The sequence below is a fragment of the Raphanus sativus genome, chromosome 1, assembly GCF_000801105.2.
Source record: "Raphanus sativus cultivar WK10039 chromosome 1, ASM80110v3, whole genome shotgun sequence".
In the NCBI taxonomy this organism is placed as follows: domain Eukaryota; kingdom Viridiplantae; phylum Streptophyta; class Magnoliopsida; order Brassicales; family Brassicaceae; genus Raphanus; species Raphanus sativus.
The window spans coordinates 24642044-24668390 of record NC_079511.1 but is presented as its reverse complement, the minus strand read 5'-3'; the positions used below and the strand labels follow the sequence as shown (position 1 = coordinate 24668390).

The 26347-nt window shown below is 33.1% G+C and overlaps 6 protein-coding genes and 1 long non-coding RNA gene across 7 annotated transcripts; 5 read left to right on the top strand and 2 right to left on the bottom strand.

Moving 5' to 3' along the window:
* The first annotated feature begins 138 nt into the window (after nucleotides 1-138).
* Nucleotides 139-1215, top strand: LOC108835382 (uncharacterized). The gene is made up of 3 exons (XR_001946955.2): nucleotides 139-327; nucleotides 611-688; nucleotides 933-1215. It is a non-coding gene; the product is annotated as an uncharacterized LOC108835382 (long non-coding RNA).
* A 6666-nt stretch (nucleotides 1216-7881) lies between these two features.
* Nucleotides 7882-9250, top strand: LOC108838904 (polyubiquitin 11). Its single transcript, XM_018611768.2, has 2 exons — nucleotides 7882-8005; nucleotides 8355-9250. The coding sequence occupies exon 2, from the start codon at nucleotides 8355-8357 to the stop codon at nucleotides 9045-9047; it is 693 nt and encodes a 230-aa protein (XP_018467270.2). The 5' UTR covers nucleotides 7882-8005; the 3' UTR covers nucleotides 9048-9250.
* Nucleotides 9251-10185: 935 nt separating this feature from the next.
* Nucleotides 10186-11863, top strand: LOC108813092 (ras-related protein RABG3d). The gene is made up of 7 exons (XM_018585531.2): nucleotides 10186-10348; nucleotides 10465-10491; nucleotides 10582-10681; nucleotides 11009-11155; nucleotides 11247-11327; nucleotides 11418-11563; nucleotides 11646-11863. The coding sequence occupies exons 1-7, from the start codon at nucleotides 10296-10298 to the stop codon at nucleotides 11710-11712; spliced, it is 621 nt and encodes a 206-aa protein (XP_018441033.1). The 5' UTR covers nucleotides 10186-10295; the 3' UTR covers nucleotides 11713-11863.
* LOC108813081 (protein disulfide isomerase-like 1-5) lies at nucleotides 11787-15755 on the bottom strand. The gene is made up of 12 exons (XM_056988669.1): nucleotides 15153-15755; nucleotides 13857-13986; nucleotides 13604-13769; nucleotides 13350-13468; nucleotides 13169-13249; nucleotides 12993-13082; nucleotides 12819-12890; nucleotides 12647-12715; nucleotides 12470-12550; nucleotides 12245-12379; nucleotides 12112-12165; nucleotides 11787-12017 (listed from the first exon to the last, which is right to left on the bottom strand). The coding sequence occupies exons 1-12, from the start codon at nucleotides 15671-15673 to the stop codon at nucleotides 11922-11924; spliced, it is 1614 nt and encodes a 537-aa protein (XP_056844649.1). The 5' UTR covers nucleotides 15674-15755; the 3' UTR covers nucleotides 11787-11921.
* A 1305-nt stretch (nucleotides 15756-17060) lies between these two features.
* Nucleotides 17061-18287, top strand: LOC108815275 (uncharacterized). Its single transcript, XM_018587922.2, has 3 exons — nucleotides 17061-17237; nucleotides 17375-17560; nucleotides 17875-18287. The coding sequence occupies exons 2-3, from the start codon at nucleotides 17423-17425 to the stop codon at nucleotides 18019-18021; spliced, it is 285 nt and encodes a 94-aa protein (XP_018443424.1). The 5' UTR covers nucleotides 17061-17237; nucleotides 17375-17422; the 3' UTR covers nucleotides 18022-18287.
* Nucleotides 18288-23302: 5015 nt separating this feature from the next.
* On the top strand, nucleotides 23303-25396 carry LOC108815249 (rop guanine nucleotide exchange factor 11). Its single transcript, XM_018587896.2, has 5 exons — nucleotides 23303-23600; nucleotides 23718-24064; nucleotides 24164-24427; nucleotides 24520-24840; nucleotides 24937-25396. The coding sequence occupies exons 1-5, from the start codon at nucleotides 23321-23323 to the stop codon at nucleotides 25327-25329; spliced, it is 1605 nt and encodes a 534-aa protein (XP_018443398.1). The 5' UTR covers nucleotides 23303-23320; the 3' UTR covers nucleotides 25330-25396.
* Nucleotides 25397-25424: 28 nt separating this feature from the next.
* On the bottom strand, nucleotides 25425-26230 carry LOC108815268 (photosystem I reaction center subunit VI, chloroplastic). The gene is made up of 3 exons (XM_018587913.2): nucleotides 26033-26230; nucleotides 25836-25962; nucleotides 25425-25749 (listed from the first exon to the last, which is right to left on the bottom strand). Exons 1-3 carry the CDS (start codon nucleotides 26161-26163, stop codon nucleotides 25570-25572), a joined length of 438 nt encoding a protein of 145 aa, XP_018443415.1. The 5' UTR covers nucleotides 26164-26230; the 3' UTR covers nucleotides 25425-25569.
* Between the last annotated feature and the right edge of the window lie 117 nt (nucleotides 26231-26347).

The window sequence follows — 26347 nt, the reverse complement described above, 5'->3', positions numbered from 1 at the left end:
TATGTTATTTTTTCGTTCCATTCGGTTTTAACTACAAGCTGTGGTGGTGCAATAGTTTTAATTCCTATTAATTCTTTTGCAAAGACAGGTCATATGGCCGACCGGATTGATTCTGAGGTAACACCAACAAAGTTGAGTTGTCTATTGTACAACCTCTGCTACTAGAGATACTAAGCTTTCCTGTAAGTGGAAACCTTGAACACTGTTTCCAGGCTCAGTGTTTATGTTTTCTGCTCCAGGTTTCTAAAAAAAATGGTGAAGGCTGTGATCGGGTCAGGTGGACAGAGATTGGGAACAAAACATTTCAAGCTCACACATTTCGAAGAGGTAATATTTCAATCCTTTATCACAAACCATTGGCGTATTGGTTCCACTTAGATTCTGTGTGAAGTGATTGCTTTTGTCATCAGTGTTTTACAAGTCACCACTAGACTAACTGAGTTTCTATTTAAATCACTTGGTTAGTAAACCCGTATTTGTTGAATATCAACTTTATTTGTTAATTAGGTATTAACTGGTACACGACTGAGAGACAATGAGTTTGTCACGACGAATGATATTTGTTTTGAGACAGACATTTGTTGACGTTAGCTTCTGTTTTATTTTCCAGAAATTAAGCTCGGGATAGAGGCATAGAGCGAAGAAGAATTCCTGGATCTACAAGTCCTACAACTTTGAAGGTTGGACGGTAAGAAAGTTTTATCATCTGTATAACTCTTTAGGTCTCTCTTTATCTTTGAGCAATTTGATGCGGAAGCAGCCAAGTGTTTGGTGTACGTAAGTCATGTGTTGTTATAGTTGTTTCTGAACTCATGCCTGATACTAATTGTGGCCGAGTTTTACAGTTCAATTATGCAGTGTTCTTTGAATATATGAGTTTGATGAAGTAGGAGAACATGAACCTAATGCGGATATGTGAATGTGTTACACAGATCCAGAAGTCGTTGATTCACGACAGTGTTGTCTACATGTTCTTACTCTGACGAAGAGTGAAAAACAATAAAGGAGAGTGCCATGTCTGAAAATTGGAGATGGAATAAAACCTCATTTGGTTGCTTTTGGTTTTATTCGTTGTCCCTTTTTACTGAAAAATCTATTGTACAATTTGCGATTTCACATTCGTTTTATGCCAACTGAGTGTGTATGAAGATTTCCTGATAATATTTCCCATTTGTTATCCATTGGGGTATTAGTATTGTAAACTCTTGCAAGCCTTTTATTATATTTGAGAAGCAATTAACTTAAATGTGAGTTTCCAGGCTGTCTGAAGCGATGCAGGAAACCTTTGGTAAACTTCTACGACGTCGTCTGAAAACTTTAAAAAAAATTCAAGTGTGACCCACATATTTCTGACGTGGCAGAAAGAAAGACTCCTATTGGTCGAATTTTCTTGTCGACGTGGACAGCCTCCCCTTTGATCTTATTCCCCTTTTAATATAGTTAGATGTTGTAAATAATTAATAATACCTTAATAAATTGTAAGATTTATCTCTGTTTCTGCTTTCAAAAAATAAAAGAAAATAGTAGTATAAGCTACAAAAATAAAAAATATATTTTAATGCTTATAGCAAAAAGATAAAAAAATATATTTATCTCTGTTTCTGTTTACATATATATCTTTATACACCATAAATTCTTGGATAAATTAAACTCTTAGATAAATCTTATACCCTAAATCAAAAACATTAAATCTTTAATTGTTTTTAAGATTTAGTGTTTACTGTTTTGATTTAGAGTTTAAGTTTAGGATTTACCCAAGAATTTAGAGTTTAGATTTTAGGGGTTAGGGTTTAGTGTTTTGATCATGTTAATATATTTTTAAAAAACATTCTTTTCTTTAATATACAAAAGAAAATAAATTTTTGCATATATTAGCATTTAGGATTTAGAGTTTAGGATTACCCAATGTTTTAGAGTTTATTCAAGGGTTTAAGGTTTAGGGTTTAGTCCTCTTTTGACGACGTTAAAATATTTTTAAAATATTCTTTTGTTTGCAACGACTACTTATTTATTTTTATTTTTTATATTTTCTATTTTTAAAACATAATATAACTTGGAATATTTTATTTTTCTTTAAAAAAATATCAATTATGAAATAACATATTCATATTGGTTGGTGAACCTACATGTTTATCCTAGGGTGACCCAAGAATAACTCCTTTTTAATTATACTTTTTTCTAAAAAAATTGTGCTTATCTTCCATAAAGCTTCCATGAAGAATTATAAACTATAAATGATTAGTTCTTTTACTTCTTTAGAAAGACTCACAAAGAAAAATATATTGCTGAGATAAATAGGAAATATGTTAACACATCGCTTGGTTCATGATTCCCAAAAACAAAAACAAAAAACAGCCAAAACTCTTTAAATCCATTGTTATAAAATCATGATATTTTAATAATTTATACGAAAATTTGTTTGATAAAATATTATATATTTATTTACTTCTAAATATGTTTTAGGTCAAATATTAATAAAATTTTATAACATATATTTAGTTATTAACCGAATTATATCTATATATATTATAACGTAATTTCAGCTTTAATTTTTAGATTCATAATAATGTTAAATTTAATGTTAAGGGTTTTTAGTTTCTAACTTTTAGTCAATAGACATATAAGGGATGAAGCTCGCGCATTAGGAATGCAGGTAAATATTTCTTTTATAAAGGGAACAATTAAAATTTTGTTTTGCTTCTTTTTCTTGGGGAAGAAATAAACTAAATTATCTATTTATATCAATAAATTAAGCACAAAATAGTTTTAAAAAAGGTAGAGACAAAACAAAAAAAAATTAAAAGAAAATCTAATTAAATACTTATTCCGCTTAATCTTAAGAACCAAGAGTTTAATCTATGATGTGTGCAAATATTTTTTAATTAAAATATAATCTAAGTGAAGATTTTGGTTGTAAATATTTACAACTTTAGCAAAATATAATCAACATGAAGAAGTTTTTAATTTTTAATATTTAGTAGTTATGTGGTCTGTTTGAATTCGAAAATGCATTAATTCTAGAAATGTTAAGATCTTTTTTTGTTAAGATTACTATAATATAAAAAGTATTTTTACGATATGCAATAAAAATTTTAAACTGCCATTTAAAATATTTTAATATATAAAAACTATTAATATATTAGTATGCATATTTTTATTTTAGCTTTATGATTGTACACGTATTTTACTAGATGTTTTAAGAATAGTTTAATTCCAAAACGATTGTTAAGTCATCGGCATTGTAAGATAAAATTGTATGCAATATTTAAACAACAAAAAACCAAATATGTCTCTCCTTTTATACTAAATTTTCCACACTAGATAGTTTACAAACACAAGAAAATTTTACAATATTTTATTTTAACGCAACAAAATTATTAGTAAAATTTAAATAGAAATTATCCGCGCGTAACGCGGAAAACGATCTAGTAAGTTTAACTAGCGGTCGCTGCTACAGTTGTAGATACTGTTGTGCTTTAGTGCTTTACCATTTGTTAATATCATACTATTATAACTCGAAATGAAAATATTATTAGTGATACTTTTTACATTTTTTTGTAAGATATTACTAAAACATAAGTCCAATGTACAACGCGAGTGATCGAACCGGAGAAGAGCACTAATGAGACAATAACTTAGCTAAAGAACAGTATACTGGATTTATTTAGCTCAGGTTATAGTAGAGTTTACCACCATAGTTAAAGAAAGTCAACATATAAGCAGCTTCCTGATGGGCCAATGAGTTGGATCATTGTATCACAATCCAATGAGTTGGATCATTGTATCACAATAAACTGGGACTTGAAACAGTAATGGCCTGTTTACACATATAAGGTGATGCAATTCGTAGTTTTCTGGGCTCGATTAAAGCCACATTTTAGGCTTTATTCGGTTTTCCGTCTACCAAAATATAACCAGTTTGTAAAGAATAAGTAATATAGTTATTTTTTTTTGACCAGAAAGTAGTAATATTGTTTTTATCATCGTACATACACGCACATACACGTGAGAGTGTGAATTGAATCTAAAGAATTTAACTGTGTTTCCTAAGATTAGGTTAAAGTTTTAGGAGATTAAATTATTTTAGCAAGATAGCTTCTTATTGTTGGTCAATGGTAGATAAGTTCTATTTTTAATAGAAAACTAGATTTTGACCCGCCATTAAAAGGATGGATATATATTTTGTCTTAAATTTAATTTTTGATATATATGTTTTTTTGTGATAATATTTTTATTTTTCTTTGTAATTATATTTGTGTATAAGTCTTAACCAAAATATGTTTTATTAAATAATAGCAATTTAAAAATTGATACGGTATACGCACAGTTAAGGCTCTGCTGACCCGCCAATCCGCGGATTTTCAGATTTGTTTCGGTAAAAAAATCTGACATACATGACCCGCAAATAAATAATTATGTACACGCACAATTTTGTGGTTATCTGAGGATTATATATATTTTTTTTAAAATCATTATTTAGTTTAATTATTATAAAAATATATTTATAATAAAGAATTTATACATTATTTAAATTTTAAATTTTTATTTTTAAAATTTCTATATTTTAAAAAATATTTACTTTTTAATTTTGACTCTCGGAATGTTCTTGTTTGTTAAATAAATACAGAATTTAAATTAGATATGGGCTATTTTATTAGGTAACAATAACATATATACGTTAAAATATTTAAATTAGATTTTCGATGAAAATAAACAAAAATATCGTTAACTATTTGATTGTTATATTGCTTGTTGTTTTGATCAAAATAATAATGATAGTATAGGTTATGACATATTGTTAAAATCATTTAGATATAAAACATATACTGAAAATAAATAATAAAGCACATAAAGGTGTGTTTAATGGTGGGCTTTACATTTATGTGTTGGTAAAATTTTGACCGAGACCGTTTTATACTTTCATTTTTAGTCTTATTGGCACATATGTCCATATTATGGTGTCATTAACATTTGCCACAAATACTTTTTCACTTTCCTAAGAACATCTACAATGTATTATTCCAAATTTTATTCCAAAATGGAATGATGTTTTACTCTAATGTATTACTCCATTTTTTACTTCAAAAATAGTTAATAATTTTTAATAGTATCTTATACTTATCAAAGTTTACTAATTAACCCCAACTATTTTATGTTTGCAACATACTTAAAATATAATTTATTTAAATTAAAAATTTATTATTAAAAGGTACAAAAAATCATAAAAATAGAATAAAACATAATGTATAAGTTGGTTCAATAATAAGCATTAGAATATTTCCCCACAAATGATCGATTAATGCATTTCGTAATGAAAATGAGTTTCTTTATCTTTGATATTCTTAAATCGAGTAATTTTTTTTGAAATCGGATATTTAAATCATTTATTTTATATTTTTATTTTATATTATTTTTGTTATTTAATTATGTTATGTATTTTATGTCAAATTATTAAATAATGAAATAACTTATGTTGTTGTATTATTTTAAAATATTATTTAAATAAAAAATAAGAACATTAAATATCTAAAAGACCATTTCATAAATAAAAAAAGTTCAACTCCAAAATGGAGTAATGTGTAAGATTACTCCATAAATGGAATAATCCTAGCCATTACTCTATTTTGGAGTTGGAAATGGAATGGGGTTGGAGAAAATTTTACTCCAAAATGATGTTTGGAGTAGAAAATGGAGTAGGGTTGGAGATGCCCTAAACAATCTAAAGCGTGAGATTTTCGGATGGTTTTAAAAAGGAAACCTGCCATTGGTTGAACAATATGTGGAGATAATAATTAAAATAATTAAAAAAGGCAGTGGCGTTCTCTTGTAAATAATTTAAAAACCAAAAGCAAATACCTATTAGGTATTTTACTTTAATAGTATAGATCAAAGTAGAAGAGAATCCCATGCACCAAATATTGATGATGTTAATATTAAAAGAAAAATATATATTATCATAATCAATATAGTAATTTACTAGTCGTTGTTGTTGACAAAAAAAATTACTTGTTGCGTTGGGTGAACCGAGACATATTCTTGGCAGAAGACATATTCTTGACAAAGAATATTTTTGTAACTAAATAGAAAGAATCTGGTAAACTTGACCAAATCTATTCTATTAATTTTTCAACATGTCCAATTGATATGAAGTTATGTCCATTTTTATATAATAACTGTAACTTAATCACCACCATATCACGCCACATAATACGGGGGAATAAATCTAATGTTGATAACCACTCACATAACTTCTCTCTTCTCTCACATCAAATTCTTTGAGAATAAACTTCCATTTTAAACCGTAAATTTTAGTTTTTGTTATGTTTCTCATCCAAATCAGATCATGTTAGAGATTTCATCTTTTTTTTTCTAATTGACTTTTAGCGATTTCAACTTATTTTCTGATTTTAGATGTGTTTAGTCTGTCAAATGAATCCAATCTGACTTCTGTTTTCTAGATTTATCTCTGATTTTCAAGTTAGTTTTTATTGTCCGGAAAACCCAGAAATCACCGTCGGATTGAGTTTGAAACGAAAAGCGGCAGCGATGAAAAGCCATAGTGGCGTGGTGCCTTCATCTTTCATCTTTAAATACGTGTTGTTAAATGTGTACATTTAATCTTGTGTTTCAGTTATTGGACTTTTTACCTTTGGGCTTTGTATTTCACATTTATGTATTTTAACTTTAAGGGACTTTAATATAAATGAAGAGTTTTGTTTTAATAACTGTTGACGAAAACAAGCAAGCTCACTCACATATAATACGGTCATGCATCAGTTAATCACTTTTTTTTTTTTTGTCAACCATCAGTTAATCACTTAATCTACACATGATAGCAAATTCTTTTTTTATTTTTTGAAAACGACACATGACATGATAGCAAATTCTTGCATTTGAAATCCTTGGTTTTATAATTAAACATGCAATTGAAATATTTTCTTTTTTGAGAACATCAATTGTAATATTATATCAACCATTCCATATAACCATTTTCACTGTTTTCTTTTACTTTTACAAACTACGACCAAACTTTAATATTGAAATCATCATATATGATTTAATAAATTGAAAATTCCTCATGTTACTAATATAAGGTCGAAAATACATAAAATATTTAAATATTTCCAAAAATAACCAAAAAGACACCCTAATTTTTTTCTAAGATTACATTTCAATATCTTTCTATAAATATTTTAAATACTTAAGTAAGTCATTAACTATTAGTAAATTACTTTTATAATTAACTAGATTTTGATCCGCGTTTTAAAGGACGGATATATTTTTGTTTTAGTTTAATTCTCATATTTATGTTTTTTTGTGATTATATTTATATTTTTTTGTAATCATATTTGTGTATAAATATTAATCAAAATATGTTTTATTAAATAATAGCAATATAAGAATTGATCCGGTATATTGCCAGTCGAATCCGCCAATCCGCAGATTTCAGTTTTGTTTATATGATCCGCGGATTGGCGGGTTCGGCCAGCAATATACCGGATCAATTTTTAAATTGTTATTATTTAACAAAAATTTAATACACAAATATGATTATAGAGAAAAATACAAATATAATCATAAAAACACAAATATGAGAATTAAATTAAAATAAAATATATACCCGCCTTTTAAAGGGCGGGTCAAAATCTAGTAAATAAATAAATTTGGCACACAAAAAAAAAGGAAAGATATTATTTGAGTTTTGGCAGTGGGTGCGTGCAAAAGTCATCCATCAATCACCTAATCCATCCACCAATGGATGTTTCTAGTCGAGTCGGTCTTTATGAAACGAACGGTGCTAAATAAAGACACGTGTCAAACGTCTAAATCTTAAATTCAAAATAAAGAGATTTTCTCAAAATTGATTATTTGACATTTTTTTAACAAACCTAATTAAACTCGTCGGGTATATAAGAAAGACCTTCTTCCAACAATCTGATTCATCCTTTCGTCTCTCTCAGAAACCCTAAATCGCTCTTACGTCTCTCTCTCTCACTCTTTCAAGGTATAATCTTTGAACTAATGCTTTTGATTTCGTTATGATGATCTTGATTCTCGTATTCTGTTTTCATAAAGAGTATTGAATCCTATGATAGAAATTATTGGTTGGTTTTGATCGATCTAGCTAAGCTTTATTGGTAAATATATATGAACGCTGATGACTATAATCGCAATTTGTAGTTTCTTTGCATGATTTGATTCTCTATTTAGGGTTTCTTTGTGAACGTCTGGAGAAAACTGACGGTTGATCTTTATTATTTGTCTTTCTTAGATACGTTTATTTTCGCTTTGGTTTGATTTGTATTCTAGTTCTTGGATGATGGATTAATACTTTGTTTTCTTGTTTTTTCCAGATGCAAATTTTCGTGAAAACACTCACCGGCAAGACCATCACCCTCGAGGTCGAGAGCTCTGACACGATCGACAACGTCAAGGCCAAGATCCAGGACAAGGAAGGCATCCCTCCCGACCAGCAGAGGCTCATCTTCGCCGGTAAGCAGCTAGAGGATGGACGCACTCTTGCCGATTACAACATCCAGAAAGAGTCAACTCTCCATCTGGTTCTCAGGTTGAGAGGTGGTATGCAGATCTTTGTCAAGACTTTGACAGGCAAGACCATCACTCTGGAGGTTGAGAGCTCAGACACGATCGATAACGTCAAAGCAAAGATCCAGGACAAGGAAGGCATTCCTCCGGACCAGCAGAGACTCATCTTCGCCGGGAAACAGCTAGAGGATGGTCGCACGCTTGCGGACTACAACATCCAGAAAGAGTCTACGTTGCATCTTGTCCTTCGTCTCCGTGGTGGTATGCAGATTTTCGTCAAGACTTTGACAGGCAAGACCATCACTTTGGAGGTCGAGAGCTCTGACACGATCGACAACGTCAAAGCGAAGATTCAGGACAAGGAAGGGATCCCTCCGGACCAGCAGAGGCTCATCTTCGCTGGGAAACAGCTTGAGGATGGTCGGACTTTGGCTGATTACAACATCCAAAAGGAGTCGACTCTTCACTTGGTTCTTCGTCTTCGTGGTGGAAGCTTCTGAGCTATGCGGTCAAAAGTGTTGTTGTTTGAGCTTCGTTAATGCACTTGGGGGGTGATCTCTGTTTGCTTCTGCGAAAATGGATCGTCTGAACTGTTTTTCTTTTTCTGTTTTCTTGTCGCTTTGAACCTTTTCGGTTGTGCTAGTAATGACCCTTTTATGTTTCAAGTTTAAATAATAATCCAAGTGCATTGTGAACCCAAAAATGGATCCTTTTATGTTTCGTCTGTAAGCTTCTCTCCTTCTGACCTATTCTTCATTGATTTCGATTGAGAAATGCATCCTTCTTCTTTTGAATTCGTGTTTTGAATTCAAGTTCTTTGTGTAAGGCTATGTTAGCCACATGAATCATTCTTCATTTGAAACTAGTATAAGGTTCAAATCTAATTAATTTTCAGCCAGAACTTGTTTCTTCGATTAAACTTGTGTTCGGCATATAAAATATGCGGTAAGAATGAGAGAGCAGTACAAAATATATGCTTCAGTCGCTTATGTTTGGTTTTTCATGTATGTTTTGAACCATTCTTCACTTGAATTAGTGACTGTTTCTACTTCCTAATAAACAGATAAGTTGAGTACTGCAAAATCTAATTGATTATCAGACAGTTCAATTAGACATCAGTACAAAAGACATCCACTTTATTAGTCTCTTCATGTTCGGCTTCTTTGATTTCATTTTATTTCTTCAGCAAAATTGATGTATTTTTGAATTCGAGTAACCTGCAATTTCTGATTGATATGTCTATTCATTGTTGTTAGACAACTGGAGTGTGAAGGCAATCCACTGGAAGGATGAGGTATCTTTGCAATGTTGTTACTCTTTGAATCTTTCTTCACTAGCTTATTTTTCCTTTTACCATTGCACTTTTCTCGTGCTTAGGTACCGAAGCTAAGCCAAGGAACAAGGCAGCAGCTTCATCAGCTCAAAGCCTTAAACTGTATTCGCTGTGAGACTTTTAAACAGCTAAAAAGTAATAATAATAATCGGGACCCATTTGACCGTTTGGTACGTATGATCATTACTTTCTTAATTTTGTTTTCAAAATAGAGAGAGAATAGTAATGACTAATTTAAGTAGGGTCAGTTGTGTAAATAAAAAAATTGTTTAAAATAGTGTCCTTTTCTTTGCTGTAGTTAGTTAGTTTCGCCTTTGTCTGAATCACACACGAAGAAACAGAGCGACAATAGAAAGAAGAGAAAAAGAGAGAGTTTCTTCGCCGGAAAGAAAAATTAAATTAAAATCTTCCGCCAATGTCGTCTCGCCGGAGAGTTCTTCTGAAAGTCATCATCCTCGGAGATAGCGGGTCATTTTTCTTATCTCTTCCATTTCTGTTTTCGTTCCACAAAACTCAAATCCGATTTGTTTTTCTTTTTTTGTCCATTGATAAGAGTTTTTTTTTTCTTTTTTTTTTTGTTGCAGGGTTGGGAAGACATCGTTGATGAATCAGTACGTTTTTGTTATTACAGATCTATAGATTTGATATTAATCTATGTTCTTATTGTTTTTTAATTATGAAATTGGGTTTTGGTTGATTAGGTTTGTGAATCGCAAATTTAGCAATCAGTATAAAGCGACGATTGGAGCAGATTTCTTGACTAAAGAGGTTCAAATTGATGACAGGATCTTCACTTTACAGGTTAAAATCTTTCCTTTCTATTGAATAATAATTTGAAAAATTATTATTTTTTCTTTTATTTTTTTTGCATTTATGATTCTTGGAATATTCTTATTCAATCTTTCATTTTACTAATTTTATTTTATTTTATTTTATTTTGGCGTCATTGTGACTCTTTAATTTATTTATTAAGTAGGAGAAGTTCAAATCTGGCTTTTCTAGAAACATTTTGACTCTCCTCTTGTGTTACAATGTGTACTGTTGTCTATAGAGATTTATCAAACTATAGTGCCTACCTAGTAGTATAAGTAGGGATACACATCTCTTATTGTTATGTCCATTTTACAGATTTGGGATACTGCTGGGCAAGAAAGGTTCCAAAGTTTGGGAGTTGCTTTCTACAGAGGAGCTGATTGTTGTGTTCTTGTGAACGATGTCAATGTTATGAAGTCTTTTGAGAATCTTAATAACTGGAGAGAAGAGTTCTTGATTCAGGTCTTATCTCCCTCCATCTACCCATATCATTCTACTATTAGAATTTGGTTAGTATTTACAATCAAATTGTTTTGTTGTCTTGATTGTTTAGGCTAGCCCATCAGATCCTGAAAACTTCCCGTTTGTCGTGTTGGGAAACAAGACCGATGTTGATGGTGGCAAAAGCCGAGTGGTGAGACGTTTTGTTTCTTCTTTGTCTCATTTAGATTACTTGAGAGTTTGGTTTAACGCTCAAAGTCTGTCATATCTCAAACTGTTTCAGGTTTCTGAGAAGAAAGCAAAGGCATGGTGTGCATCTAAAGGAAACATTCCTTACTTTGAGACATCTGCCAAAGAAGGGTTCAATGTAGATGCAGCTTTTGAGTGCATTACCAAAAACGCATTCAAGAATGAACCTGAAGAAGAACCGTAAGCAACCAACTAGTTTCTGCAACACACATCCTTTGTTGTTGTAGTCTTAACTCCATGTTTTCCCGTGAATAACTCGCAGGTACATGCCAGACACCATTGATGTTGCTGGAGGTCAGCAACAAAGATCAACAGGGTGTGAATGCTAATCACAGAGAGGGTACTACTAGTCTACTAGTATTCTGTTTTTCTTTTTCAAATTTTTATTTTGTACCACACAATATCAATTGTAATGTCAGTTCGTTGAAATGATTTGTTTTCCAATAACAGACGATACATTAAAAACATGTAATTTCATCACATTGTGTATCTTTCTCTCTGTCTCTTCTTTTGTCTACATATCCTTAGAAAAACTTGACTACAACTCATCCTTAACAGAACCACCTCTTGGTTTCAACTCTTCATTGATCGAAACAGCCATGTCTTTGGCGCTCAATTTAGTTGATAGCTTTAACTGCAAAATCAAACCAGTTAAGATAAAACAAAAAGTTAAAGAAGTCAAAAGAGGACCTAAGCTAGAGATGCTCTATCAGAGAAGTTAGTATTACCGGCTTCTCTTTTTCACCAGATTTGTAGAGCAAGATCGTCGGATAATCATCAACCTGTCATCAACAAAATCAATAAGATTAGCTCATGTTTGGGTAATGGGCCAGTCTTTGTTGCAGGTAAGACTTGATTCACCTGTAATTTGGCATGCTCATTTGTAGACGCATCGATTCTTGCAAAAACAAGATTCTCAAAGCCTTTGAAATGCTTAGCTAACTTGGCGACCTGTTTGCTCATTGCCTCGCAGTTCACACACCATGGTGTATGTACCTGTTTTACCCACAAGATCCATGAGTTTTTATGTCGGTTTCAGTTAATAGAAACTTTGGTTAAGCAGAGAGGTCTTTTGGGTTCACTTACCTCAAGAAGAACATTTTCTTGACTGTTCAATACCAACTCATCAAAAGTCTTTCCTACCACAGTCACTATGCTTGCATTTTTCTGCAGTTTTTCATGGGGTTATATGAGCTTGGCTCGTACACAGTCTCCAATATATCCCAAAAAACGTCAAAGAGGATTACAATTTTCATTACTCACATTATCTGGAACTGGCTCTGACCTGTAGTAGCGAGGAACGGTTCCATCTGCAAGTCCTGAACAGAAATCCTAATTTGCAAATCCAGTACAGATCACTTGAATCAGTTACTAATATTGAGTATTTGAAATTAAAAAAAAAGACAAAAGAAAAAAGATCAAAGAAAAATTGTACTTCTATATTGCTTTGTGAAGGATCTGACTCGAGCAAATACTTGGAGTTGAGTTTGTTATCGAAAGCAGCAACCTGTTAATAAAACAATAGATTAATCCACAATTGCTTGTAGCTTTATTATCAGTAGATCACAAAGTGTCAATCACGCAGACCGAAACAACATCAGATACTTACGACAATTTTGTTGGCATCCTCTATTCCGAACAAGGTCAAGAATGGCATCGCAAGGTTCTCATTTGTTATATCAATATATATAAACATAAGCTGCAAGCAAAATAACAGCATACGTTAAGGGAGAATCTAAAGAACTAAATCTATCTGGCCTTTAAGACTCAGCATAAAGAAAGTACCTTCGATTTAAATCTTCTTGCAAAATCTTCAAGAGACTGAGCCATATTCTGAAAGTCATCAGCCTTGGCAAAGATCATAACCTGACCAAGGAAGAAAAAAAGAACTACTATTAAAAACACAAAGATAGAACCAAAACTGGTTAGAGGTACACTGCAAACTGAAATGACAAAAACTTCAAACCTGAAGCTTAACAGGACTAGAGTAAACCCAAGCAGTATTGCTTTCACTCAATTTTGTAATCAACGGAAACTTGTTCTTGCCTAGAAACTCCAATATCTTCTCCATTTTGTAAAGTCCATCTACATGAACCACAACAAGACTTTATCATCATGGTTCCAAAAAACCATCACAACAAAAAACATCTTAACAAAAGATCAAACATACAGACTGTTATAATAACAAGAAAGGTCTTCCACAATCAGCAGCAAGCTTACCATATGTAGTGTACCTTTCCGCCTCAGTTTTAACCATGCCAATAAACACATCACTGGTCTTGAGCTCAGGAAACAGAAGTCTCGCAACATCGATATCACTTGTTTCTACAAACTGAATTTCGTCGTCTGATTTTGCAGCTTTCACAAATTCATTATATTCAGAACCCTAAAACAAACAAATAAACAACCAAGATATCAACAGTCAAATTCCAACGCAAGCCTGCATATCACAGTATAATTGATATATAGTTACCTCTAGCTTGTTGAAGAGACCAACAACAAAAGTATGATACTTGTTCAGAAATCTCTGAGCTTCATCAACTGTGTTAACTGTAATGATGGGTGAACCAGTCTTCTTCTGCACCCAGATGACTATATCCTCTCTGAAAATAACAATAACAGAAACCACTCAGAAATACCATTAAAGTCAAACATCATATCAACAATACCACAAAGCCCCTTTATTCTCTCAAAAATACCATTAAACATCATATATAAAAGGCAACAAAACCACTTTTAATCTATACCATTAAACATCATATCAATTAGGCCTAGGTAAAAAAACCGTAACCGAAGAACCGCACCCGGAACCAAAATATCGAACCAGATGGAAAATATCGGGATATTTTTGTCCGAAATATGTAATTTTTTTATCTGAATCATTTTAATTATTCAATATATTATCTAAAATACCCGATATTTAACCCGACTTATCTGAACTATCCGAAATAACCGAACCGGAATCCAAACGAGAACCGATTTGTTTTTTATGATATTTTTCAGGTCCTAGTTTTACAATCCAAACCAAACCCGAAACTGCCAACATCATATGACTATCCTCTCTGAAGATAACAAAAACAGAAATCACTCAGAAATACCATTTAAATTCAAACATCATATCAACAATACCACAAAGCCCCTTTTATTCTCTCAGAAATACCATTAAACACCATATAGAAAATGCCACAAAACATCTTTTGATCTCTCAGAAATACCATTAAACATCATATCAAAAATGCCACAAAACCACTTTTAATCTCTCAGAAATACCATTAAACATCATATCAACTATGCCTAGGTCAAAAAACTGTGACCAAAGAACCGCACCCGGAGCCAAAATATCGAACCAAACCAGACCGAAAGTATCCAAATATTTTTGTCCGAAATATCTAAAGTAATCCGAAATATATAAATTTTCTTATCTGAATTATTCTAATTATTATCTAAAATACCCGATATTTAATTGATCTGAACTATCCGAAATAACCGAATCGGAATCCAAATGAGCACCGATTTGTTTTTTATGATATTTTTTGGTTCCTAGTTTTACAATCCGAACCAAACCCACCCGAAACTGCTAACCTCAGGTAGTAAATAGATCCTCAAGCCCCGATCTTAACTACCCGAAATGCACAGGCCTTCCAACAATACCACAGAACCTCTTATAATCTCTCAGAAATACCATTAAACAATCATATCATCAACAACACCACAAAACCTCTTCTAATCTCTACACTTCACAAACAAACTTAAAGAAGCGAAAACTTACGCAGAGAATCCACCGGTGTAAGGCTGAGAAGTACCGTTAACGAAGAGAAGAAGCGTAGGGAACCCCCTGATCTCCATCTCCGACGCGGCCTTCGAGTACCTATCTCCATCCACCTTCGCCATCACAACCGGACTCCCGATCTCCTTCAAATCCGTCGCCGCCTCCGAAAACTTCGGCATCAGATCCGCGCTGCGCGCGCACCAGGGCGCGTAGCCTAGGACCATAACGAACTCGTTCCCGCCGATCACTCGCTTCGCGTTGTCGCCGCTGAGCTCGAGCACGATCCTCTGCGCCTTGCTCACCGTCTCGGCTTCCGATTGCTGGTGGTGGTGGTGAGGAGGGAGATCTTGCTGTAACTGCTCGTCTACCGCTAGGAGCTGCTCCAGATCGTCGGATTCTTCGTCGGATCCGGGTTGGTTCGGTTCGGCATCGGCGTCGGGTGATGATGAGTAGGCAGAGATGATTAGAGAAGTGAGGAGTAAGAGGAGGATGAAGAATTGAGGTTTTGGATGAATCGACATTGTTGGTTCGTCGGGGGGAGTGAGATTGATCGGAGAAAGAGAAGCGATGGTAGTCAAATTGAGGAAGGAGACTAAAATCTCACCGGGATTTACGGCGGGAGGTATATGAGTCAGTGGACATATGTCACATGGGCCCTGAACTTTAGTAATGGGCCTTTTGATACCATTGGTACACACGCCGACACTTCTGATAGGAAGCTCATGCTAGTCAACGAAGTGGATGTTCAAAGTTGAAGAATTAGAAGAATCATACCAAATCAGATTTGAAAAATTAATATTGAATTCAAACTAAAATTAATTAAATATTCAAATGAATTTAAAATTTTGATATTTAGAAAATCGAATCTGATTCGAAGTAAACTATTTTAGGTATTTGAATGTATCCGAAATATATCTAGATATTTATATATATAGTAATTATTTTTGGATTTAATGTATACTAAACATTCAATATATATATAAGATATTTTTAAACTTTTCAAAATATTTAAAATATATACATATAGTGAAAAGTAAATATATAAACTAATTAAAGTATACTCAAAATACCAAAAATACTTAAAGTATTTATTGATTGCGATCTAAATATCCTACCAAACTAATTTATATGTTAAGTTTATGTATTTTCACATATGCTATTCAAATTTATATGTAATCTATTTTGTTTATAGATTTTGAAAAAATTAAAGTATATAATGAATTTTAAATTTTTTAAAATAATTTCAGTGAGTTATCCAAATCCGCAAAGATCTGAACCTAATCCAAACCAAAATTTAGATATATTCGACTAGAATTGAAATATTTAGTCCTAAAGACCTGAATAGATTTGAATTCGAATCCAAGTGAATATTCGAACACCTACCCTTAATTCAGAGTTTTGAGGTATTCATGATCAGTTTTATTTTGTCTAAATCGGTAATTTATCTACTTTATAACTATTTGAATATTTGGTGTTTGAATATATATTCAGTAAAGCTTCTATATATTTAACTGGATATATATTTGATTCTCTCTTTAGATATAATAGAACAATATTTTTATTTTTAATAATAAATTTTGTGAAATATAATACTGAAATTTTTTTATAAAATATAATAATTATTTATATTTATAATTTATTATATTTAGTGGAAACTGGATATTTTAATTTCAAAGTTAAAAATATAGTATTATTTACATGTACAGCAGTAATGTACTTGTAATCAATTATGCACCTCTCCATCGTTATCCACTATAAAGGCCAAAGACAAAAGGACATGGAAACACGTAAGAGAGAGACGCATATTACTCAAAATGAGTCATTACGCCTTTAAAATAAATTATTTTCTTACTGTCTTTCCTTCTTTTAACCTGCCGAAAATATCAGATTTGTTGCCTTTTTAACAGCTTCGTCATTTTCAACATTTTGACTAAATTAAAAAGAAATTCCTGAGTTCAAACATTAAAGAACACAAACGAGTGCTTTTGTGTTCGTGCCATTGTGTTTTCTCTTTTGGATATCATCCAAGAACCCGTGAGGAAGCATCATCTCAAACCCAGTCAAGAAAAAAGACAAAGGATAAAGGTTAGAGGCACATTTCCCAAGAAATTTCTCAATGCTTAAATAGGAGCAGACATATTTTATCTCCGTATGGCCTTTTCTTGAATTTGTGTCTTTTTGGTGTCTATAAAGATTTGGTTGTCTGTCTTTTTTCTCTGCAGATTATCTGAAAAACGTTTTTGAGAGAGAAAGAGAGAAAGATTAAGAAGATGTTGGAAGGAAAAGCAATGGTGGAAGATTCAGACATGCCAGTAAAAATGCAGGTACAAGCCATGGCTTTGGCTTCTCAAGCTCTTGATCTCTTTGATGTCGTTGACTGTAAATCCATTGCTGGCCACATCAAGAAGGTTCCATTTCTTCACTTTTATATCATCAAACTCTTACATACATACATATTTACTCCTGATTACATTGTCACTATGTATCAATTTGTAGTGGTCCCATGGTTAGAATCTTCACTCTCAGATGACTCGAATCCTAGTTTGACAATATGTAGTGATCTTATGTTTAAGATCTTGATTGGCTATAAAAATATTTTAGATAAATGGATATTTTTACTGCATTAGCATTATCATCACTATTATCATCGTCTATACTTTTTTATTTATTATCATCATCATCTATACTTCATTGGATGATTTTATTTTTGTAATGAATTCAGGAGTTTGATGAGAGATATGGGAGTGGATGGCAATGTGTGGTGGGATCAAATTTTGGATGTTTCTTCACACATTCTAAAGGGACATTCATCTATTTTCAATTGGAGACACTTAAGTTCCTAGTCTTCAAAGGCTCTTGTACTCCTTAATAAAACAAACCCTAAGCCAATGTTAAATCTTTTTCTATCCTTCTATGAAAATCTGTGAAAGAAAAGCTTGAAGAGCCTATCAAGATCTTTTTCTTTTTCTTTTGTTGCTCTTTATAGCTTTGAATCTAGGTCTGTAAATAGACCCAAGATGGGCTATTGATTTCAATGAGATGCAGGGAATTTTATTTCCAGGTTTTATCATGTGTTTGGTGATCAACAAAAATGTAATGTACACGGTCTTCATATATCTCTTAATTTTTCTCTAATTTGCTTCAATAGATAGCAAGAGTTTCCATTAAACGGTATAAGTTATTTTCTTATACGGGACTCAGTTTTCGTTTTAGTAATTTCTTATTGAAACAAAATTTTTGAGCCTATTAGTTTAGAATTTTAAGCTGGAGTACGGTTTATACACCTACAGGCTACAACCCAACCAATCAGAATGTTTGTGTTTATACCATATTGTATATGAAATATGTTTCACACCCATTAATAAAATTTCTCTGTCCATAGACTTAGTTAATCTCTTCGTTTACGTTTCCACACTATTTCTTACATATGTTATAACATATCATTAGAATTTGATGTGAATATCCGCGCAGATGTTAGTTTTACCTTGTTATAGATTGTTTAGTGACACTTTTAAACTTATATATATAAGATATATTTAAGTTCTTATGAACCTATCGATTTGAACTCTTTGAAAATTCATATAGTCACTACAAGAAAACATCGGTATTCTGAGGGACATTCCGAGGGAAAATGATTTCCTCGGAATTTTCTGACGAAAAACCGAGGAAATTCCGAGGAAAGCCAAAAATGTGATTTCCTCGGAATTTCCTCGGAATTTTCTTAGGAAATTCCGAGGAAAACACATTTCCTCAGAATATTCCGAGGGAATACCGAGGAAACCATGTCCGTCGGAAAAAAACCGACGGATATTTCTAAAATTCCGAGGATATTTTGTAGCCGTTAGAGAGCCGTTGGACGATTTTAAAAATTCCGAGGAAATTCAGAGGAAGGGTAGTTTTTCCTCGGAATTTCCTCACTATATCGGCTGGATTTACCCCTCTTCATTTTCATTCACTCCATTTCTTCTTCTTCTCTCCTACTATCACAAAATTGATATAAAAAAACATGTCTTCTTCAAATTATTTTCGTTCTTGGATCGATCGACCTCATTTGGATCCGGAGACGAGATTGCTTACGAAAGAATACCAACGAGGTATAACCGAATTCATGAGGTTAGTTCGCCGACAACCGGAAGCAGAACATGTCTAAGTCCTAATCTATATGATCAAATGCTTATGAACGAATGGATAAAACAATGCAAATATGCAAGATATCACTTCTCCTTCACAAAACATAAAAAAGAAGCCATTGACTCAGAATCAGAGTAGCTTTATTTTTTTGTTTTTTTTTTGTTGAAATACCGAGAAAATTCCGAGGGACTTTAGGGTTTCCTCGGAATTTCTTCGGAATTTACCTTCTCGATTTAGGAATTTGATTATAAAGTATTGTTCCTCGGAATTTCCTCGGAATTTTCTGAGGAAATTCCGAGGAACATGTGGGTTCTCGGTTTAAAACCCCTAGTTCCTCGGAATTTCCTCAGAAAATTCCGAGGAAATTCCGAGGAAAGTACTGATTTTCAGAATTTCCTCGGAATTTCCTCAGAATATTCTGAGGAAATTCCGAGGAACTTGGGGTTTTAAACCGAAAACAACGTTTTGCGGATTGAATAACACGTATATAACCTTCATTAAGTGTCTTAACCATATTATGAAGTCAAACTTTGGTGTTTTACATAATAACAAACACTTTTACGATTGCTTGAACGAAAACCACACAACATAAGATAAACACTTATACACTTTAATAAACGTAAAAGGGAATACTTACAATTATTTTTGAATTTTTGTTATTTCATGGTTTATGATCATCTATACAAAGAATCATCAATGGTATGCATTACATTTGTATAAGAAATGAAATACGGCAAAAAATTGGAATTTGAAACCCCAAACCCTGTTTCCTCGGAATTTCCTCAGAATATTCTGAGGAAATTACGAGGAACATAACCAAGGTTCCTCGGAATTTCCTCAGAATATTCTGAAGAAATTCCGAGGAACCCTTGTTCCTCGGAATTTTTTCATTTACCCGGGAACCCTAGCCGCCAAACATTTCGGGAAAATCAGATATATCTAAACCGAGGAAATTCCGACGACCCTTAAAAATATACTGAGGAAATTCCGACGGAAAATGTCCGTCGGACCCCTCATAAAATTAGGGTATCTCGATTCTTTCTTCCCCATTTCTCTCTTCCTCTCCTCTCTTCCTCTACGCGGCTCCTCCTCCTCCTCCATCGATTTCCGGCGAATCCCACCGTTTGTTTCCTCCAATTCTTTGCCAAATCATGTAAGCACCTATCCCTCTCTCTTTTCTTCAAAAAATTTGATTGATTATGGTTTGTGAGATTAGAATTTCGGATTTTAGGTTGTTAGATGGATAGTTTAGGATTGAATGGGTAGTTTAAGTTAGGATTGTTGTTTTGATTGTTGTTTTAGTTTTTTTTGGATTTATTTTTTGTTTTGGTTAAAATTCAAAACGTTTTTCTATTTTTAAAACGTTTTTTGATTTTTAAAAGCGTTTTTTCTATTTTTAAAAACGTTTTTCAAGTTTCCAGTAATAATAAAACGTTTTTTTAAAATTTTTTAAAAAATTTATAAACCTTTTTTCTCTATTTATAAACGATTTATAATTTTTTATAGATGTATAAATCATGTATACTAACAAATTATAAATTTTAATAATTTTTATATATTAAAACTAATTTTGTAATTATTAAACAATTTTAATATATTAAAACTATTTTTGTAATTATTAAACTATTTTATATATTTAAACTATTTTTTTGTCATTTTTAAACTTTTTTTTTGTATTTAAACTATTTTTGTAATTATTAAACAAATTTAATATATTAAAACTGTTTTGTAATTATTAAACTATTTTTATATATTTAAACTATATTTTTTAAAAAATATATGTATTAAAACATCTTTTGTGATTAAAAACTATTATTTGGGATTTTATTTTTAAAAAAATATATATTTACATATATATATACAGGTCTTATGATGATCAGTACTATTCTTATGTTTTTTACAAGGCGGAGAAAAATGATAGCGAGCCGGTTGATGATCTCGCCCTAATGATAGCGAGCCGGTTGATGATCTCAGCTTCAAACCGAGGATGACGATTCCACGGGTTCGACCTACTTGCCTCGGGTTTGGATTAACGAAATCGTTGAATCGGTAAGTTCTTTTTTTAATGTTCAATTTATTTTTTCTATTATTTAATTTTGACACTTTTCTATTTCAGGGGGTTCCAAAGAAGAAGGGACGTTTGTTCGGTTTGGGTCGTCGTTCGCGGTCGGTTCCGTCTTCTGCTGCACCACCGCCCTTTGTTGATCCAGAAGTACTTTTGGGTCAGATGAAGGACAAGGATGATCGCATATCTGCGTTGGAGTCCACGGTGGCAAGTCAACATGCGGGCTGGGAGGCACAGAAGAAGCTCAACGAGCAAATGTTGGAGATGATGAGGAGGTTGCACCCGAACGAGGTGCTCCCGACCATGCCAGACCCGAACGTCCAAAGCCCGTAGCTTTTTTTTTATAAACTCGAAATGTTTTTTTTTATTTGTACGACTTTGAATTTTATATAATAATATGTTTCCAATTTAAATTTTATATTTTCAAATTTAAAATTCAAAAATTAATTTTAAAAAATAATATTTTTTTTTTAAAAAATAAATTTTTTTTGAAAATTCCGAGGAACACTTCCCTCGGAAAATTCCGAGGAACAAATTCCTCGGAATTTTCCGAGAGAAGGATTCCTCGGAATATACCCTCGGTACAAATCGGAACTTCCGACGATTAATTTCCTCGGAATAGTCCTCGGTATATACCGACGGACGTATTCCTCGGTATATTCCGATGAACAGTGGTCCTCGGTATTTCTTCGGAATTTGTGTTCCTCGGAATTCCGTCAGAAATTTCCGAGGAAATTCCGAGGAAATATAAAATTCCGAGGAGTTTTTTCCGAGGACGTATTTTCTCGGTATGTCGTCGGAATAGCTTTATTCCGACGACATACCGACGATTTTTTCCCTCGGTATATGCATGTTTTCTTGTAGTGAGTATCTAAGTGAAATTTAATTTTAAAATCCAAGAAACCCATATGTATCCAAACGTGTACATAAATACTCATATTTCTCTTGTGATGAGCATGGAAAAAAAGAACATATCAAGTATCTGCGTAGGATCATGTTTTCTTAGGACCATTCTGGATTGGATAATTTTATTGCAATTTTCTGGAAAATTAATCATAGATTTTTCTCTCTATCAAAACAATAGGACTATTATGCTCCGTACAAAAATTGTAGACGAAATCGGAAAGAACACTAACGGGGAAAACATTCCGCCGGACTAGACTAATAAACAAAAGCTAAAAGAGCAAATGAGATTAAATTTTCTTTTCATTATATAAATAATATAGTTCTATACTTCTATATATAAGTATTAGTGTTATTTAATAGAATAGATTTATTAAATTGCATACATAATCTCCACCAACAGTAGGTTCATTGATTAACCATCATTAGCACAATTTATGGGCAATGTCCCATCCACTCCGCTTCATATATATAGTAAACTATTCGGAGTCTTTAAAAATAGAAGCCTTCCAGGATGACATTATCATCCATATCCTTAATTTGATTTAAGATCTTTTATCTTTTCGGATGCAACAAGAGAAAAAATAATAATAGTTACAGATAAGGGTTTGTAACATGTCCTCCTTGATGATATACGATTGGTTTTAGAAAAGTATACTTGAGAAATTAAATTTCCAAATATCGTGCACGCCACATTCCACCAAGTAGTCACTTATAAATAGTAAAAACATTCCAAGAATAAATAAATTCAATTTTCCTGAAGAATCTGACCAGACTCAATTGTTTATGGTTATGGACAACGAATCATAATAGTTACTAAAATAAAGCAGATATTTAGAAAAATAAATAAAACCATTAACAGGAAGCAAACAATGGTGTTCTGTATTTGCTAAGTCTGAAAAATCAAACCCCGTTTTCGGTTAGCTTAAGTTTGTTTTTTCTCTCCATAATGTCCTAAAACTACTCTTTATTAAAAGAGATAAAGAAAACAAGAGAGATCAAAAAAAGAAAATTCAAAATACAGAATTCTTCTCGTTCTTTATTATTTTGATTAAGAAGGGTCAAAGCAATGGAGCAAGAACAAGAGAGTTACAAATCAAGATTGTTTCATTTCAAGAACATGAGCGAACATTCAGCTTCAAGACGTGTTAAAAGCTGGAGCTCAGACTGCGTCGGTACAGACAATTCTGATGAAGATGACAATGACATGATGATGTTCAGAAGTCAACCCGGGAAAGCCAGTAGCGTTGACCGGCCGTCATTGCCTTTAAGCGGTGGTTCAACGCCCAACCGCAACGACAAGCTTGCGAGGATGGTTTCATACGAATCCGTGGAGGCATTACAAGCAGGTGAGAATCGAATTAAACTGATTCATATCTTCTATGTTTCTTGTCTCCCAAGTTAGGGTTGTTCTTGGGTCGCAAGTTAGGGCAAATAAAACAAAGTTTCTGCTTATGTTATTACAGCAATGGATCAAATGAAAGAAAAGTTTTCGAAACTGCTTCTTGGAGAAGACATGTCTGGAGGAGGAAAAGGCGTTTCTTCGGCTTTGGCTTTATCTAATGCCATTACCAATCTAGCAGCGTCTGCGTTTGGTGAACAACGGCGTTTAGAGCCAATGGCGGCTGATAGAAAAGCGCGGTGGAGAAGAGAAATTGGATGGCTTATCTCTGTGGCTGATCATATAGTTGAGTTCGCTCCAACGCAACAAACAAACAAAGATGGAACTTCAATGGAAGTCATGTCAACAAGACAGAGAACAGATCTTCTCTGCAACATTCCTGCACTTAAGAAACTAGATGCAATGCTCCTTGTAAGAAGGAACAATAACACAAATTACTAAAAATATGTTCTCTCATTTTATATTCATTTTCTTGAAATTTTACATTTTTGTTTGTTTGTTTGCTTGCAGGATTGTCTTGATAAATTCAAAGATCAGGACGAGTTTTATTATGTCAAAAAGGATTCTCCTGATTCTGGCGAGACAAGAAACGATGATAAATGGTGGTTGCCAGCGGTTAAAGTCCCACCTAATGGCCTCTCAGAGATATCAAGAAGGTTTCTACAGAGCCAAAAGGAATCTGTTAACCAAGTTCTTAAAGCTGCAATGGCAATAAACGCTCAAGTTCTGTCTGAAATGGAGATTCCTGAGAGCTACCTAGAATCACTTCCTAAGGTTATTTACTTCAACAAACACATAAACATTCATCAAAAATCTGTTAATGATCTGGTCCTTACCGATGTTTTTTTTTCTTTTATTGGAAACAGAATGGGAGAGCTAGCTTGGGAGATGTGATATACAAAATGATAACAGTAGAGATGTTTGATGCAGATCAGTTCCTAATTGAAATGGATTTATCATCTGAGCACAAGATTCTTGATCTAAAGAACAGAATCGAAGCGTCGATTGTGATATGGAAGAGGAAAATGGTACAGAAGGACACAAAGTCTGCTTGGGGGTCAACAGTGAGTACTGAGAAGAGAGAACAGTTTGAAGAAAGAGCTGAAACAATCTTGCTTCTTCTCAAACTAGGGTTTCCTGGAATCTCTCAATCCACACTCGATATCACCAAGATTCAATGCAACAGAGTAAAAACAAAAACCCTACAAATGCACCTTTTAAGATGTTAGCACTTGCTGTTTTGACCCTTCTGATTATTAGGGTTTTTGGATTGTTTTTTGCAGGATGTAGGACTTGCTATACTAGAGAGTTACTCAAGAGTGCTTGAGAGTTTGGCTCACACAGTGATGTCAAGAATAGAAGACGTGCTCTACGCTGACCAGCTTACTCAAGAACCTACAAATGCACCTAATAAGAATAGATATTCTTCTGTGAAAGAGGCAGAGAAACCCAAGGAGGAAAGAGTTAGTTTCTCAGAGGAAAGGCTTTCAGGGACATCACTTTCAGATGTTATGCAATGGGGTAATAAAAACAATGAAGTGAAGAAAGAGAGCTATTACGGAGATAAAGAGAAACCATTGTTGTCTAAAGTCACAGGTATTATGACACCCAACAAAAAGAGTTCTTATCTTGATAATCTTGGAACTATGAGGAGTCCAACCGCAAGATATTCTTGAGAAAAAAAAATCTTGTAAAATTAGGTTTTAAATGCAATTGATTTTTCCATGATTCAAATGAAAAAGAAAAAAGACACCATTGTGTTGTAGCAGACTTGAAATGCAAATTTTTCATTGATTCATTACAATTCAGCAGCTTGCAAAGCAATTAACACAACACAATATACATAGATCAGTAACAGGAGTTCAGAGACTTGGGAAGAAAGTTTCTGATGTTTTCAAGGGATTTAGAAAGCTAATTTAAAGCTTGCCACGTGGACCAAGCTTAGGCTTCTCTTGAGGACCTCGCTTGATAGGAAGAACATCGCCAGTTGAGGAAGCACTGACATAAGTAAGCAAAGAGCCTCCTCCAAGAATCAAAAACTTGAGAAGCAAACCCCTCTTTGTGAAAGGAGCAGCAAATGTCTCAAAGAACTTGCTCTGCAAGCAAACGCTCATACTCATCATTGTCTCATAATTTGAAGAAGCATCTAAGATATTTAGGGTTTCGAAAAAAGAAAAAAAACCTGAAGTGGGTTGTAAGGAGAAGGAGCATCAGATCCATACAAATCCCATTGTCCTGTTGTGTTACCCAAATCTTCTAAATCAAAGTATACACTTTTGTCTCCATACTTGGCCACCACGGCACCAGCTCTAACCCAAAAGGAACATTCTCATTAATCTCAATCCAACATTCCAAATAATAAAGGGGTTTATTATATACCTTGTGGATTTGGGTTTGAAGCTTTGGCGAGAAGGCTTGATGAAGAGCTTAGCTCCGGTGAGAGAGCTTCCTCCGAGTCCTTTCACAGCGGAGGATGGTTGAACCGCGGCCATGGTTGCAAACGATGCCATGTTTCTCAGATCAAACACACAATAAAGACTTCTCTCCTTGTTGTTGTTGCTAAAGTAAGTGACTGGCTTGTTGTAACTTGTATATATCTAGAGAATCTACTTCACTTGGATGTTGTTTTGACACGTGGCGAAATGCGTTTTCATCTCTGAGATCTCGTATGCCACTCATGAGATGCCACGTGGA

Bases quoted from the DNA above. Each gene is read 5' to 3' on its own strand.
- LOC108838904 (XM_018611768.2), top strand. From the start codon at position 8,355: ATGCAAATTTTCGTGAAAACACTCACCGGCAAGACCATCACCCTCGAG.
- LOC108813092 (XM_018585531.2), top strand. From the start codon at position 10,296: ATGTCGTCTCGCCGGAGAGTTCTTCTGAAAGTCATCATCCTCGGAGAT. The intron at 10,682-11,008 runs GTTAAAATCTTT...TCCATTTTACAG, and splicing joins ACAGGATCTTCACTTTACAG to ATTTGGGATACTGCTGGGCA. The intron at 11,156-11,246 runs GTCTTATCTCCC...TTGATTGTTTAG, and splicing joins GAGAAGAGTTCTTGATTCAG to GCTAGCCCATCAGATCCTGA.
- LOC108813081 (XM_056988669.1), bottom strand. From the start codon at position 15,673: ATGTCGATTCATCCAAAACCTCAATTCTTCATCCTCCTCTTACTCCTC. The intron at 12,891-12,992 runs GTAAGTATCTGA...TTTTATTAACAG, and splicing joins AGGATGCCAACAAAATTGTC to GTTGCTGCTTTCGATAACAA. The intron at 12,166-12,244 runs GTGAATCAAGTC...TGTTGATGACAG, and splicing joins ATGAGCATGCCAAATTACAG to GTTGATGATTATCCGACGAT.
- LOC108815275 (XM_018587922.2), top strand. From the start codon at position 17,423: ATGTTGGAAGGAAAAGCAATGGTGGAAGATTCAGACATGCCAGTAAAA. The intron at 17,561-17,874 runs GTTCCATTTCTT...TAATGAATTCAG, and splicing joins TTGCTGGCCACATCAAGAAG to GAGTTTGATGAGAGATATGG.
- LOC108815249 (XM_018587896.2), top strand. From the start codon at position 23,321: ATGGAGCAAGAACAAGAGAGTTACAAATCAAGATTGTTTCATTTCAAG. The intron at 24,065-24,163 runs GTAAGAAGGAAC...GTTTGCTTGCAG, and splicing joins AACTAGATGCAATGCTCCTT to GATTGTCTTGATAAATTCAA. The intron at 24,428-24,519 runs GTTATTTACTTC...TATTGGAAACAG, and splicing joins ACCTAGAATCACTTCCTAAG to AATGGGAGAGCTAGCTTGGG.
- LOC108815268 (XM_018587913.2), bottom strand. From the start codon at position 26,163: ATGGCATCGTTTGCAACCATGGCCGCGGTTCAACCATCCTCCGCTGTG. The intron at 25,963-26,032 runs GTATATAATAAA...CTTTTGGGTTAG, and splicing joins TTCAAACCCAAATCCACAAG to AGCTGGTGCCGTGGTGGCCA. The intron at 25,750-25,835 runs GTTTTTTTTCTT...GTTTGCTTGCAG, and splicing joins CTCCTTACAACCCACTTCAG to AGCAAGTTCTTTGAGACATT.